Consider the following 13632-nt stretch of genomic DNA (forward strand, 5'->3'; position numbering starts at 1 on the left):
CTGTAATTTGGCTCTATGTTTGTTTATTGAAGGAGAGAATAAAAAAAAAAAGAGACTTAGAGAGAAAGCCAAAATAAATTCTTTTTTTTTTTGGGCTGGTCAAAATAGAAAGAGAACGAATCAGAATGACTGTTATAACCCTGAAAACGCACCTTGAGAAAGCAGACGATTAAGGGCATAATAGTAATAACAATAAGTGAGTCTCCGGTCTAAATTAATTAATTAAGGAGAAACAAGACATACGTTGCTGTCCCACGTTGTTCTTTTGTTTACGTATTATATACTCTCTCTCTCTCTCCTCCTTCGTCGACGACCACCGGAGATCAGAGTCACCGTACCAAAACTTCATTTGCCTTCATAAAGATTTGTTTTTTTTAATCAATTGATTGAATCGGAATAAATATCTCAGCAGAAATGAGTAACGAGCTTCTCACCATCGATCCCGTTGACCTTCAATTCCCTTGTAAGCTTTTTTTCAATGATTCGCATATGTCTTAGATCTAACTTTTTCCGAATTAGTTTGATGATTTTGTGAATCTTTGTTTGATGTATAGTTGAATTGAAGAAGCAGATCTCTTGTTCTCTCTATTTGGGTAACAAGACCGATAATTATGTCGCCTTCAAGGTGATTTATTTCAGCTTTTGAATTTTTCTTAATTTTATCTTTGGAGATTTTTGTGTATATCTTAATGTTTGCAAGGTTCAATTTTTAAAGGTTAAGACGACGAATCCAAAGAAGTATTGCGTTAGGCCTAATACTGGTGTTGTTCATCCCAGATCCTCTTCTGAAGTTTTAGGTTTTGTCTCTTTCCTCTTCGTAATTGATCTCAATGGATAAAAGATGAACAACTTACTAACTAGTTTCGGTTTTTGTTTTGTAATTAGTGACCATGCAAGCTCAAAAGGAAGCTCCCGCTGATATGCAGTGTAAAGATAAGTTCTTGCTTCAATGTGTAGTAGCTAGTCCTGGAGCCACCCCCAAGGATGTTACTCATGAGATGGTATTTATTGATATTGTTTATTATCTGAGTACTTTCTGATTTGGAAGCTTTGGTTATTTAGCAATGTTTTATTGTGTAATGAACACTGCAGTTTAGCAAAGAGGCAGGGCATCGAGTCGAAGAGACTAAATTGAGAGTTATCTATGTTGCTCCACCACGACCACCATCACCGGTTCGAGAAGGATCTGAAGAGGGCTCTTCACCAAGGGCTTCTGTCTCTGATAATGGGAATGCTTCTGATTTTACTGCTGTAAGTATACATCTCTTGATTATACAGCCAAGAAATATACAACCTTTAACTAGAAGAGAGGGCTATTGTAGATGTTTCCTTTTTGTACTTTAGTTGATATTCTTGCATTATCCTGTTTAATTTTAGGCTCCAAGATTTAGCGCGGACAGGGTTGATGCTCAGGATAACTCATCTGAGGTAATTTTTTACCCGTCTGATACTTTCATGAAACTGAGCTACCTTGGCATGATAAAGAAGAGTGCATGAGTTTTATACCATTACGCTACCTACATTAGTTTACCATCCAAACCTATGGAATTCTCTTTTCTATCAGGTCGTTTAGAGCAGTTAGTCTTCTTTTGTTTAAGTTCAAATCATTCCAGTGATTAGCACCTTAATGGCTCGTTTATTTACACTGCTTGATGTGAATTTCTCAAATCTATTAGTCCTATAATCTTAAATCTTTTTGTTTATCACTGAAAATAATGCTTGCCTTGTTTAAAGCTTTAACCAATGTCTTAGCAGTGTTGAGTGCCTCAATACTGTGGTGCAGAGGAATATGGTTCCCTCTGCTGTAGTTTTAGCTTTTTACTAATCAGTTTATGCATGCAATTGCATTGGTCTAAGATGCAACAAACGTATTGGCTATTATTTGGCACAATTTACCTTTGAAGTTAGGAGACCTTAGTGGTCATTCTATTACATGTAATTTTGACACCTATTGATTTGAATGATATCAGGCAAGAGCATTGGTCACAAGACTCACCGAGGAAAAGAACTCTGCGGTTCAACTGAACAACAGGCTTCAACAAGAATTGGTAAGCAACTTTCACCTGATCCTTTGAACTATTCCTCCCGGTGGTTGTTTTAGGAATCAAAGAAAATATTTGTCTGCGATGGGTGATTGATGATTAGCAACATGGCAAGCACTTTCATAACTAGTTTCCCTGGTTTTAGAGAAGCAGCCGTGTTCTTGTTCATTGAGTAGTTAGGTTTAAGCTCAATTAAATCTTTATACCGTTAGCTTTTTTTTTGCGAAACAAGAACCTCTCGGATAACAAAAAGATTTAAAATTGCAGGACCAGTTGAAGCGTGAAAGCAAGAGAAGTCAGAGTGGTGGAATCCCGTTCATGTACGTTCTTCTGGTCGGACTAATCGGTTTAATCTTGGGATACATTATGAAGAGGACATGATCTGCTCGCTTCAACAAAATACTCCACAAGTCTCAAAAGTGCTTTAAAAGCATTGAAAAAGAAAGAAAATCAAATTGTGTGAGGAGGACAATCTTCTCTTCTACCTTATCATCGTCATGCACCTTCGGTTAAAATTCTGAACTTAGTGCGTTAGAGCATTTGTATTACGGTTTCCATAAGACTTAGAATTTTCACAAAATCTCCTTTTTCATCTCTCTTTTTACAACTTTGTGTAGACCAAAGACTTTTGTGTCCTTTATCTTCTCTCCACTAACTTTTTCTCTCCATCTCTAATAGAATAAATAAAAAGTGTTGCCTTCTTTACTGTTTTAGTGAGGATATGAAGTCTCTACTTAACTCAGAAGGTTCTGATTCTACCTAGCTACAATACAAAACTCGCCGAATGACACACACAAACACACTCTCTCCGACATGATGATGATTCAGAGATTTTGATTTTCAAGAAAACTCTCTTTTTCCTCTGTTTTTTTCCCTATCATTTTGAAAGCAATGGCGTCTTTTGCTGAACTTGTTTTATCAACTTCTCGCTGTACATGCCCTTGCCGTTCATTCTCTAAAAAACCCTTAATTCTTCCCCCTTTATCTGGTCTGCGTCTCGTCGGTGGTGATACCAAACCATTGTTTCGTTCCGGCCTTGGTCCGGTTTCTGTTAAACGGCGTTTCCTCACTGCCGTTGCTCGAGCTGAATCAGACCAGCTTGGTGATGATGACAACGCAAAGGTAATCACTTTATACTTCCTTCTCCTCCAATCTGTAACTCTAGAAGAAGCAATTTCCCTTATTCAACATTGACCGAGATGGAGAAACATAGAGAGATAGAAAGACTCAAATTTTAGCTTAATTGAGCAATGACTTGATAGTGTTTAGGAATGAGAATCAGCTTTATTGTTATCGGAATGTAGTAGGGATTTGATCATTGTCTAGTCAGTGAGCCTTCACTGATTCCTCAATTGGTCTTTCTCTTTCAGGAAATTGATAGAATCCATGACTTGCAAAATGTGGAAGATAAGCAGAAGAAACCAAGCCAGCTTAAGAAAAGAGTGATCTTTGGTATTGGCATTGGATTACCTGTTGGATGTGTTGTGTTAGCTGGAGGATGGTTTTTTACTGTAGCCTTAGCAGCTTCTGTTTTTATCGGTTCCCGCGAATATTTCGAGCTCGTTAGAAGTAGAGGCATAGCTAAAGGAATGACACCTCCTCCACGATATGTTTCTCGAGTTTGTTCGGTTATATGTGCCGTTATGCCCATACTTACACTGTGAGTTTAGCTAAAACACTCTACATCGAAGCTTGTCTTGTTATCCATGTGATCTGACTTCTCCTTAACAGATTTTATGAATTATCTTTTTAGGTACTTTGGTAACATTGATATATTGGTGACATCCGCAGCATTTCTTGTTGCAATAGCATTGTTAGTACAGAGAGGATCCCCACGTTTTGCTCAGCTGAGTAGTACAATGTTTGGTCTATTTTACTGTGGTTATCTCCCTTGTTTCTGGGTTAAGCTTCGCTGTGGTTTAGCTGCTCCTGCGCTTAACACTGGCAAGCTCTCGCCTTTTATATCTCTAAAGTTCAGTTTATTGAGGCAAAGTTCTCTACTTTCTCCTCCTACTTCAGATGTCCTTTTGACCACTTTTTTCCTTTTAATTCTATAGGTATTGGAAAGACATGGCCAATTCTTCTTGGTGGTCAAGCTCATTGGACAGTTGGACTTGTGGCAACATTGATTTCTTTTAGCGGTGTAATTGCGACGGACACATTTGCTTTCCTCGGTGGCAAGGTAATACCAATAATGATACCTCACAGATAAGTTTTTTTTTTCTATAACCGCTTTGAACTTGGTTTTAACTATAAAAGGTTGCAGGCTTTTGGTAGGACACCTCTTACTAGTATTAGTCCCAAAAAGACATGGGAAGGGACTTTTGTAGGACTTGTTGGTTGTATAGCCATTACCATTCTACTCTCTAAATCTCTTAGTTGGCCTCAATCTCTGTTCAGGTACTCAGAGATTTCGTTATATTGAACTCGGTTTCTCGTTATTTTTCTGTTTCTGAATTGGTTCATTTGTTTTTGGTTTCCTCAGCTCAATAGCTTTTGGGTTTCTTAACTTCTTTGGGTCAGTCTTTGGTGATCTTACTGAATCAATGATCAAGCGTGATGCCGGCGTCAAAGACTCTGGTTCACTCATCCCAGGACACGGTAATGTCACCCTTAATTGATCCATAAATCAATGCCATTCTTCTCACACCCGCTACCTCTTTCCTTCCCATGCTTGCAGGAGGGATATTAGATAGAGTTGATAGTTACATTTTCACCGGCGCACTAGCTTATTCATTCATTAAAACATCCCTAAGACTTTATGGAGTTTGATGAACTACCGGAAATACGATAACTTCGGTAAACTTACAAGCATTTCCACGATAAAATCTGGCAATGTAGCTGTGAAACAAACGGTGCAGTGTTCACTGTTGTTGCCATTGAGAGATGCAGAGGACTAGGAGGTGAAAGCAGAGCCGGTATGTTGCTTCTTGGTACGATGTAACAATCGGTGTGCGTTTGGTTTATGTTTGATAGTTGACCCAAAAGGGCAGTCTTTTGAGGTGCATAATTTGGTAGTCATACGAATTATTATTTTCATCTTTTAATGTTTAGATAAATTTTAAGCTTCTTAGGAACTCTTTATTCTTATGAAAAATCTATAAAGTTTGACTTTATTAAATTACCCTAAAACATGATTAATGCCGAATTGCAATTATTTTGATGGTGATGGACTGACAGGTCTACCACGACTCCATTCACGCTGCTCAATCCAGTTCGAACAATATATGTTTTTTTAGACAACACAGGGAGTTTTATATCTACAATTTTTACACATATCTCTACTACTAGATTTTGTTTTTTTGTTGGCTTTATGTTTTGTTTTTTTGTCACCTTTCTTATAAATTGGATAAAAACTAAAAAGAGGTCTTGTGAAAAGAAAACTAAAAAAAGAGGACTAAAATGATGTGGGGTTGATAGAGAATGCGTTGTTCCCAAGCAGACTTTATAAATTGAGTGGAAAAAGGAAAATTAATTTATTTTTAAAGAACCAAAAGAAAACAATATAAAGAGGAAAAAAAAAGAAGAAATGATTGGGAAGACGAAGACATTGGTGGAGCGAGCATCAGCCTAAGATTTTGTATCTATCAAAGTTTATTCCTTTCTTATGAATTGTCACAAAAAAAATTGGTAAACTTTAACCACATACTGTACATTTAAATATTTGTAAAACTATGGAAAAAGTAAAGTTATTTACGAATTTAGTTGTTTGCTGAGATTCTTATATTTTGTTTACTTTTCATGGAGATTGTGATATAAATAAAGGTGGTTCAAAATAGTAAGTTTTCACTTTTAACGCAAATTTACGAAATGTTAAGATTGTTATTTCTATAAATTTAATAAAAATTTTGAACGGAAATAAAAAAGCCATAGATGTAATATTTGTAAGCACGTAGGTGACTAGGTATGTGCATGAATCGGTGTTTCTTAATTAATGTCTAAAGTAAAATTATGAAGGGAGACAAAAGTGTCTGTTGTCGGTTTGGCTCCATGTTTAATTTACGTTATTATATTTCTAGTTCAAATTCTCATATCTTATTGATGACGTATTTATATGTCTTTTTTAGTTTTAAAGTTATAAGTTAAAGCTGATGCATGCTTTTTATATTGTCAAAAAGCTGATAATTTCGAAATTAGGCAACTAAAACAAAAACATTTCATACAAAGTAACATGCAAACCTCGATCCGCTACTAGAGGTGTCACAACCAAACTTTTCCGTTTCCGTTTGCTTTTTTATTAAAAATTATTTAAAACATGACTTTAGAAAGGCTTTCATCATTTCAATTTTTTGTTCGTAAAATTATTCCTCCAATAACAAAACTTATTAAAGTAGAATAATACAAGAACAAAATTTAGCATTGTTTTTTGTTATCAAATTAACCGCACCCAAAACAAAGCTTTATCTAGTGTTTTATAAATAGTTAGGTAAGATGCTAGTGGATTAGATATTGATCTTGTAAATAAAGACGACAATAATTGATATAAACAGATATGTAGGGTAAATATATACATTATTTGTTTTTCTAATCCAGCCAATCTATAAAATTACACGTTTTTTAGCTACTATGGGCTATGGCCATGATTAAACAATATTTAGTTTTCTACACCGGCGTCATCGACACTAGTTAAATGAAGCGGTTGGTCGAAAATCAAGACCCTCCAATTTTAGTTAACATATAAAAAGTCCTATAATCAACTGAGATTATAATATCAAGCACCAACGACTTTAGGAGCATGTGATTTCACGAACAAAAGTCGTATTACAATAATGCATAAGTATATTTAAAGCTAAAAAGCTTATGAATACATTTAATCCCTACATCTAAATAAATATTTAAAGTCCTAATATTTTTTATGACGAAAAAACAAACTTTTTCATGGCCAAAAAAATCCGTTAGGGACCCGAGACGATTAAACAAAACATTCAACCTTGGAAGCTCCAAAAACCTAATGATAAATTCAATTAGCTTTCACTTTTTGGTTGTAAATTTTAATATATACAATTACTTCATAGAAATGTGTTATCTATCTTGCATGTACCGTGAGTATTCATTCACTAAATGTGGAATAGGCTCTTTAAGAGAGTTTTCCACAAGTCACTTGTTTTATGATCTTCATAATTGAGTTTATGCATATAAACTTCTATTTTGGACAAAAATAAAGTATAATCTATCAGATTTGAAATAACCATATCTCTTTTACAATTTCTGTTTTTGGATAAGAGATTTATGCATTGACCCAAAAGAGCAAAATAAAGTCTAACAAAAGGAGATTTTGATTATATATCCTGACTTCCTTAAAATGTTAAAACACCAAAGTCGAAACTAAGAACACCATTGAACAACATAACGAACGACGTTTAAAATCTGAAAAAGCAAAAGCAGAGAAATTAGCTTAGAGAGATTTGTGGTTTATTTCCAAGCAGAGACAGTAACAAGTTCTTTCCTTTGCCAACACATGACAAGTGAAGACTGTCTTTTCTCAACGTGAAACCCTCTCACCGGATTCCTCTGCAACAAACACTCCGCCTGAGCCTCCGCCGTCTGACTCAAACTCGCCGGAGAAAACCCACATTGTGTAAACAAGCTTCTCCACGGTGGAGATCTTTCAATCCAACGGTGCCGTTTCATCAACAGCTTCTCTATCGATGGTTGAACCCAAAACCTCTCGATACTTGAATCGTCCTGATTCTGATTAGCATCCAGAGACTCAAGCAAACTAGTGTGGTACTGAAGCGCGTGGATCACGGCGTTTGGAAACGGCGCGTCGTTACGGTCACATCCTCTGTCTGAGCAAACGACGACGTTTGGTGAGATTTGTTTAAGGAAACGGAGAATTAACGGAAGGTAACCGGAGGCGACGGAGTTTACGGGAAGATTCACTGCGATTGCTTCTTTTTCCGATGAACGGAGAGAGAGTGGCCAATAAGCTGGGTTTAAAAGAAGCTCGATGCTTAGCAGCTCGATTTCAAACGGAATCTTGACTTCTCCGGCAAAAGTTTTGAGATTTTCCTCTGTAAACCGGAGCTCGAACTCGTCGGAGACTGTTGAAGGAGGAGGAGCAAAGACTGTTAATTTCAGAGATGATGCTCTGTTTCTTCTTCTTCCTCCGGGAGCGAGTTCTTGCATTAGAGATGACCATTGTCCTCCATATCCAACGTCGAAATCGATAATGTGGATCCGATCAAACCCTGATTCGTTGCAGGACTCAATAATCGATTGATTCGCTGTGAAGTTAACGAATTGGAGAAACGGCGAGGTTTCGGAGAAGGATCTGTAAGCGGCAATTCGGAGAATCAGATTCTCCGGCGTGATTAACGGTGGTGATGCGTCGTTGTGGATGAGTGAAAGGAGAGCTTCAGCGATGTGAGAAGCCGCTCTTTGAAACGGAGACTTGTGGTTACTAGTGTTGAGATGGTGATTGAGCCGCGCCAATATCCCTTGCGCGAGAACGGTGTGGTCGCCGTTATTGTTGTTTCCGGTGGTTCCGATTAGCTCCGCCGCGTTGAACAGCTGCTCGATGATGACTGACTGGTCATCGCCGGCCATTCCCGGCGACGGAACCGGAACAATAGCCACCGCCGCAGAAGAAGACGGCATTTGTTGTTGCTGGTTGTGATGAAACTGAAACGGAAACGGAAACTGATGCTGACGGCGAACCGGGTCGTGACCCGGATCCGGATCCGAGAAAGGGAAAACCGGTTGATGAAGAGATCCGGAATTAAACCGTTTCGCCGGTGGAGATAACGGAGGATTAGAGAACAAACAGTGATTCGTAGGATTGATCAAAGCTTCTGCTGGAGTCGCAATCTCTTGAAACGGGAAGCTACACAAAGGATTAGAATTTTCACTCACCGGTACAGGCCCGGAACCAGACCCGAATCCAAAGCCCGGGTCAAAAACACCGAATCCAGAACCGGGGTCCATGATAAGTCTCAAGATACTCTGTTCTTGACCAGGAGAAGAAGCAGAGAGAACACCATCAAGATCATCCAAACCCATCTGACTACATTTATTATTATTATCATCACCGGCGGTTACGGTGGTGTTGGTGACGGTGGTACCACCGCCGTGAGAGGAAGACAGCGTGGTGGTGGTAGAAGAATAAGAAGCGAGAGGACTAGGACTCCTTAAAGCGTCGAGAACAGACGTCGGCTCCGGTAAAAGACCACCGACAACATAACCAAGATCTTGTTTTCCTTCGGTTTTGTCTTGATTGGACCAGATTTTAGGAGAATCTGAATAGAAAGAAGAAGATAAACCAAACACCCCCTCCCCTTGAAACCTTTCAAAGGATAAGGGCATCGCCTCCTCAACACACAGTAACTTAAAAAAAAAAAAACCCTAGAGAGAGAGAGATCTCAGAACAGAAAGACAACAAAAGAAGAAGAGAGAGAGATGTTATGTTTCAGAGAGGTTAATGTACGGAAGAAAGAAACAAACACATGCAAAGCTCAAAACTTGTAATTGGCGCCCCAACTTTCTTTTCTTTAATTTTTCTTCTTTCTCTAAAATCACTTTTTTTTCTTCTCTGATGCTGTAGCTGTTATATGGATGCGTGCAATATATAAAAAGTGGTCTTCATCAATGCTCTCTCTCTCTCTCTAAATCTTTTGGTTTTTGTAATAAGGAATTTTCATTTTTTTTTTGTGTTTTTTTTTTTGTTTCTCCTCCTCTATGTGTGGCTTATGTCTGTAGATGTACTTATCTACATATGTACCGTGTTCTTGTGCCATCATTGTCGAGTCTCTTCGCAAATGCTGCGCGTGACTCTACTCTCTACAAACTTAATCTGTCTTACTCTTTAGATTGTAGCCGTAAGCTTTCAAAATCCTTGTTCTTTTTAATAGAATGTTGCTTATCATATTTGTGTACAACGAATTTAGTGATCTTGTGATGATGTGTATATAACCGGCTAATCCTCTATAACAACATTTCCGCAAAAGGTATTAACATGTTTTTGCCATTTTATTTGAATTGGTTAATTTTTTTTTTTCCTTCAAAAAGTCTAAAACAAATTTTTCCAACATACAATAATACAATAACGGAAGGAATATAAAATAAAAAGAATTCCACCCCTCGATTCAAATCTTTTCCCGTTTTCACGTACTTTATTTTCGAATACTTTTTACCAAAATAATGGAAGAAACAAATATAGAGGTCACTGATCTGAAACAGTGTATTTTTTTAAAAAAAAAATCTTACATATGCCGAGGAAACAGAGCAAAAAGACGAAACTGACGCAGATGGTTCATTACTAATTATTTACCCGAATTCCCTATTCTACCCTTTAGATTCCAGGACAAACACTGCAAAAGAGAGAGGGATAATATAGTAATTAGAGGGGAAACAGGTCTGGCAGGTGGTGGCTTTGGGCCTGGTTTTCGAAACTGAATCTGACGGACCGGTGCTCTATTTGAGTGTCTCTCTGTGTGGCTTTTTGAAGATTTTTTGAAAACATCGAGACCAAAATCTTTCAACGGCTGAGATGCTTTGTCTCACTTAAAATCCATCGGCTCTAAATATGTTGCAAGTATTCTTTCTTTTCTTTATTTCTTTAATTAATCTTAACTACAAAATCTAAGATGGTGGTGGTGTCGATTACTTTAACTCCTGATTTCAAAACTAAACTCTTTTTTTGCATAGAACTCAAAGTTGTTAATCATAACATGTGTTAGTTAAATAACTAACATTATTATATTCGAATTTATTAGGACTTTCTTGAAATTGCATTGTAATCATATATGTTTTTAAGTTTGAAGAAAATACGTTTTTTTTTTTGTGTAAAAGCATGTCTAAGTATATTATATCCATTGTTTTGTTAAATATAAGTTTTTATTATATAAAATGGTACTTTTATATGTTAATTTGGGTCAATGAAAATGACAGTGCTGTGTTCAAAACTTTCACTCTATTATTTGTTTTAAAAAAAATAATAATTTAAGTATTAAGTAGTTAATGTACCTTTTGTCCATTCTTAATAAACTATTTACATTAGGTATACTTAAACGATATTAAAACACTAAACCACTGTGTTGGAAACCAAACTTATGTTAAATTATAAAACAATTTTTTTTTCTTGCCAACACAAATCAGATTAATCGCACGGTCCCAATATGTTGTTCACAATTTCTAAGAAAATTCGTGGTAATGAAACACCTCGATGACATAACATGGATCACGCTAACATATTTGTTTATTCCTTATCTAACACTATAGATACAACCATAATCACACAACAAAATATAATAGCATTACCAACAAATCAAGTGGTCATTATATATATACATACAAATAAGTAATTAACAACAATAATAAGTGGAGTAAATGAAAATCAAACAAGGAGATGTGCAGCTGGATTTCCAAGACAAGATTGAAATTTTTGGTTGCTTGTGTATGAATGTAAACTAGACATGCTTATTATGTTATTATTATGTATCAGTATTGCCTTGAGTTAAGTTAACCATATAAATTTATGTTTTTAAACCAGAAAAAAAATCAGACTATTATAAAATTTGAGCATTGTCATTATGAGAGACATGGTTTATTTCCCAAGACAAATCACAAACCTCCATGTGAGTTTCCACCACTATTGTTACTCTGTCTTAAAACATAATGTGTATCGCATTAAATTATTTTTCGTGCCTTTTTGTTATTTTTAGAATACAAATTACCAACTTGCTTATTCAATCTTGGAGGTGATGACTAGCTAAAGAAGGGACACCACTAACGTGCCACTTGTGTAGAGATATTCAATTGTAGTATATATTATATGCAAATATGATATTTCTTTTTTTCCTTATAATTTCTATTTAAATTAAGTCTTCACTTCTTAGCGTTTTGCATACAAAACAAAACTTCTTAATACATTTCTCATACACAGGCTGCGGACCTTAGTGGCATTTGCTCAGAGTTACTATTATAGATCACTTTAAAACATAAATAGGAAAAGTGTTTCGATAATGGAGCTCTAGTTGTAGAAATTTCGTTATTAAATTATGAAAACTAAATTAAGATGAACATGGCATACATAGTTGTATCGATGGTATGTTTGGATTTATATGCTTATGGCAGAAAATAACAAATACAGAAGTACAATAATGCTGCTAAATGGTTATAATATATGGTCTCTTTTGTTAAGACAACTACCAACACAACAACACAAGATAATCATCGATTAATACATTATTAAATCTTAATTATTATTGCCAAAATCTAGGGATAGTTGAAATATAAAACTATACGATGCACTATTACATACATTCTCCATTAATCATTTGGCAATGATGAACTGCTCCTATTATATAGTACCATTCTTCATTTTATTTATGTTCCTTAACATCTCTATTACTAAAGATTTTCGAAGGTTATGAAATATTTTGAGGTTGTTGACAAAAATAAAAAATAAAAAATTGAGGCGTATATGATATATTTATACAAAAAATATATTGATAATTTCTGAACAATTTGTTGGTAGAGCGAGGCGATTTAAAAAGACGACAGACATATTATATTGGGCCTTTATCTTCTGTACATCAAACCTCGTATTTATCGTTAACTTACGATAGACCCACTTACTACGCAATCTGGCCCATTAAAGTTCAGTAATCCTTATTATTCGATTTTATCAAAATAATAAAATGAATAATCCGTATTACTGTATTTGTTGAGGTCCCTGCACCACAAATACCGAACCATCTAGATCCTCAAAATCAGATATTTGTATGGGTAATCTACGTATACATTTTTATAGAGTTTTTTTGCATTAATTCATTTGGATCCGGGTTTTATCCGGGTTTAATTCTATCCGGATCTTGGATAAGGAATTTTAGGAATGTTGTCTTAATTTCAAACTAATAAATGAAGCCATGTTGTCTTAATATCTTTCATATTAATGACCCTAATAAATAGCCGATTTTAATGGAAAATCGTTTTCATATTTATGCTCATAATAAATGTCCAGATTTTAACAATATATACATATATTATGAAATTATAAAGAAAAAAACATATTTATTTTTTTAGCAGTATATATAATATATATATATATATATATTATGTTAATAAATTTGTTTAATATTCTAATAATAAGCTATGTCATTTTTTTTTAACAATAACAGATTAAATATAGGCAATTGCCCATTTAAATTGCAATAAATTTAAAATCAAAATAACAATCTACATATATATTTTTACAGGGGTTTTTTACTTTTAATAATTTGGATCCGGGTTTTACTCGGTTTTCTATATCCGGATCTTGGATAAGACATTTAAGGAAATCTAAAAAAACCCGTTATTAATGTAGATAATTACACATATATTTCGGTATAAGCATATTCCAAAAATCTCTCCCAAATCAAAGATGTTACGTTCAAAAACTGTTGCCAAAAATCTCTCGCTTTCCTTCTAAAATCTCTACCATTGGCTGTCATCCCAACTAATTACTCATAATTATATTTCCTATATTCCTTATTTTTCCGAGATTTGCAAGAAAATTACTTCAATTCCAAAAATAAAAGATTTTGCAGATCTTGTGTACTTGATCAGCAGGATTTAGGAATCACTCACCCAAACCTATAGTATTCTCAAA

The 13632-nt window shown here is 35.3% G+C and overlaps 3 protein-coding genes across 3 annotated transcripts; 2 read left to right on the top strand and 1 right to left on the bottom strand.

The window, feature by feature from the left end:
- Nucleotides 1-190: 190 nt before the first annotated feature.
- LOC9316227 (vesicle-associated protein 1-2) lies at nt 191-2708 on the top strand. Its single transcript, XM_021028279.1, has 8 exons — nt 191-463; nt 555-625; nt 716-797; nt 886-1001; nt 1093-1251; nt 1378-1428; nt 1971-2048; nt 2310-2708. The coding sequence occupies exons 1-8, from the start codon at nt 415-417 to the stop codon at nt 2421-2423; spliced, it is 720 nt and encodes a 239-aa protein (XP_020883938.1). The 5' UTR covers nt 191-414; the 3' UTR covers nt 2424-2708.
- Nucleotides 2709-2754: 46 nt separating this feature from the next.
- LOC9316228 (phosphatidate cytidylyltransferase 4, chloroplastic) lies at nt 2755-5190 on the top strand. The gene is made up of 7 exons (XM_021028278.1): nt 2755-3164; nt 3413-3702; nt 3796-3986; nt 4100-4224; nt 4309-4442; nt 4528-4643; nt 4723-5190. The coding sequence occupies exons 1-7, from the start codon at nt 2934-2936 to the stop codon at nt 4812-4814; spliced, it is 1179 nt and encodes a 392-aa protein (XP_020883937.1). The 5' UTR covers nt 2755-2933; the 3' UTR covers nt 4815-5190.
- Nucleotides 5191-7253: 2063 nt separating this feature from the next.
- On the bottom strand, nt 7254-9738 carry LOC9316229 (scarecrow-like protein 27). The gene has a single exon (XM_021028835.1). The coding sequence runs from the start codon at nt 9345-9347 to the stop codon at nt 7455-7457; it is 1893 nt and encodes a 630-aa protein (XP_020884494.1). The 5' UTR covers nt 9348-9738; the 3' UTR covers nt 7254-7454.
- Between the last annotated feature and the right edge of the window lie 3894 nt (nt 9739-13632).

Source organism: Arabidopsis lyrata, assembly GCF_000004255.2.
Source record: "Arabidopsis lyrata subsp. lyrata unplaced genomic scaffold ARALYscaffold_4, whole genome shotgun sequence".
NCBI classification, from domain to species: Eukaryota; Viridiplantae; Streptophyta; class Magnoliopsida; order Brassicales; family Brassicaceae; genus Arabidopsis; species Arabidopsis lyrata.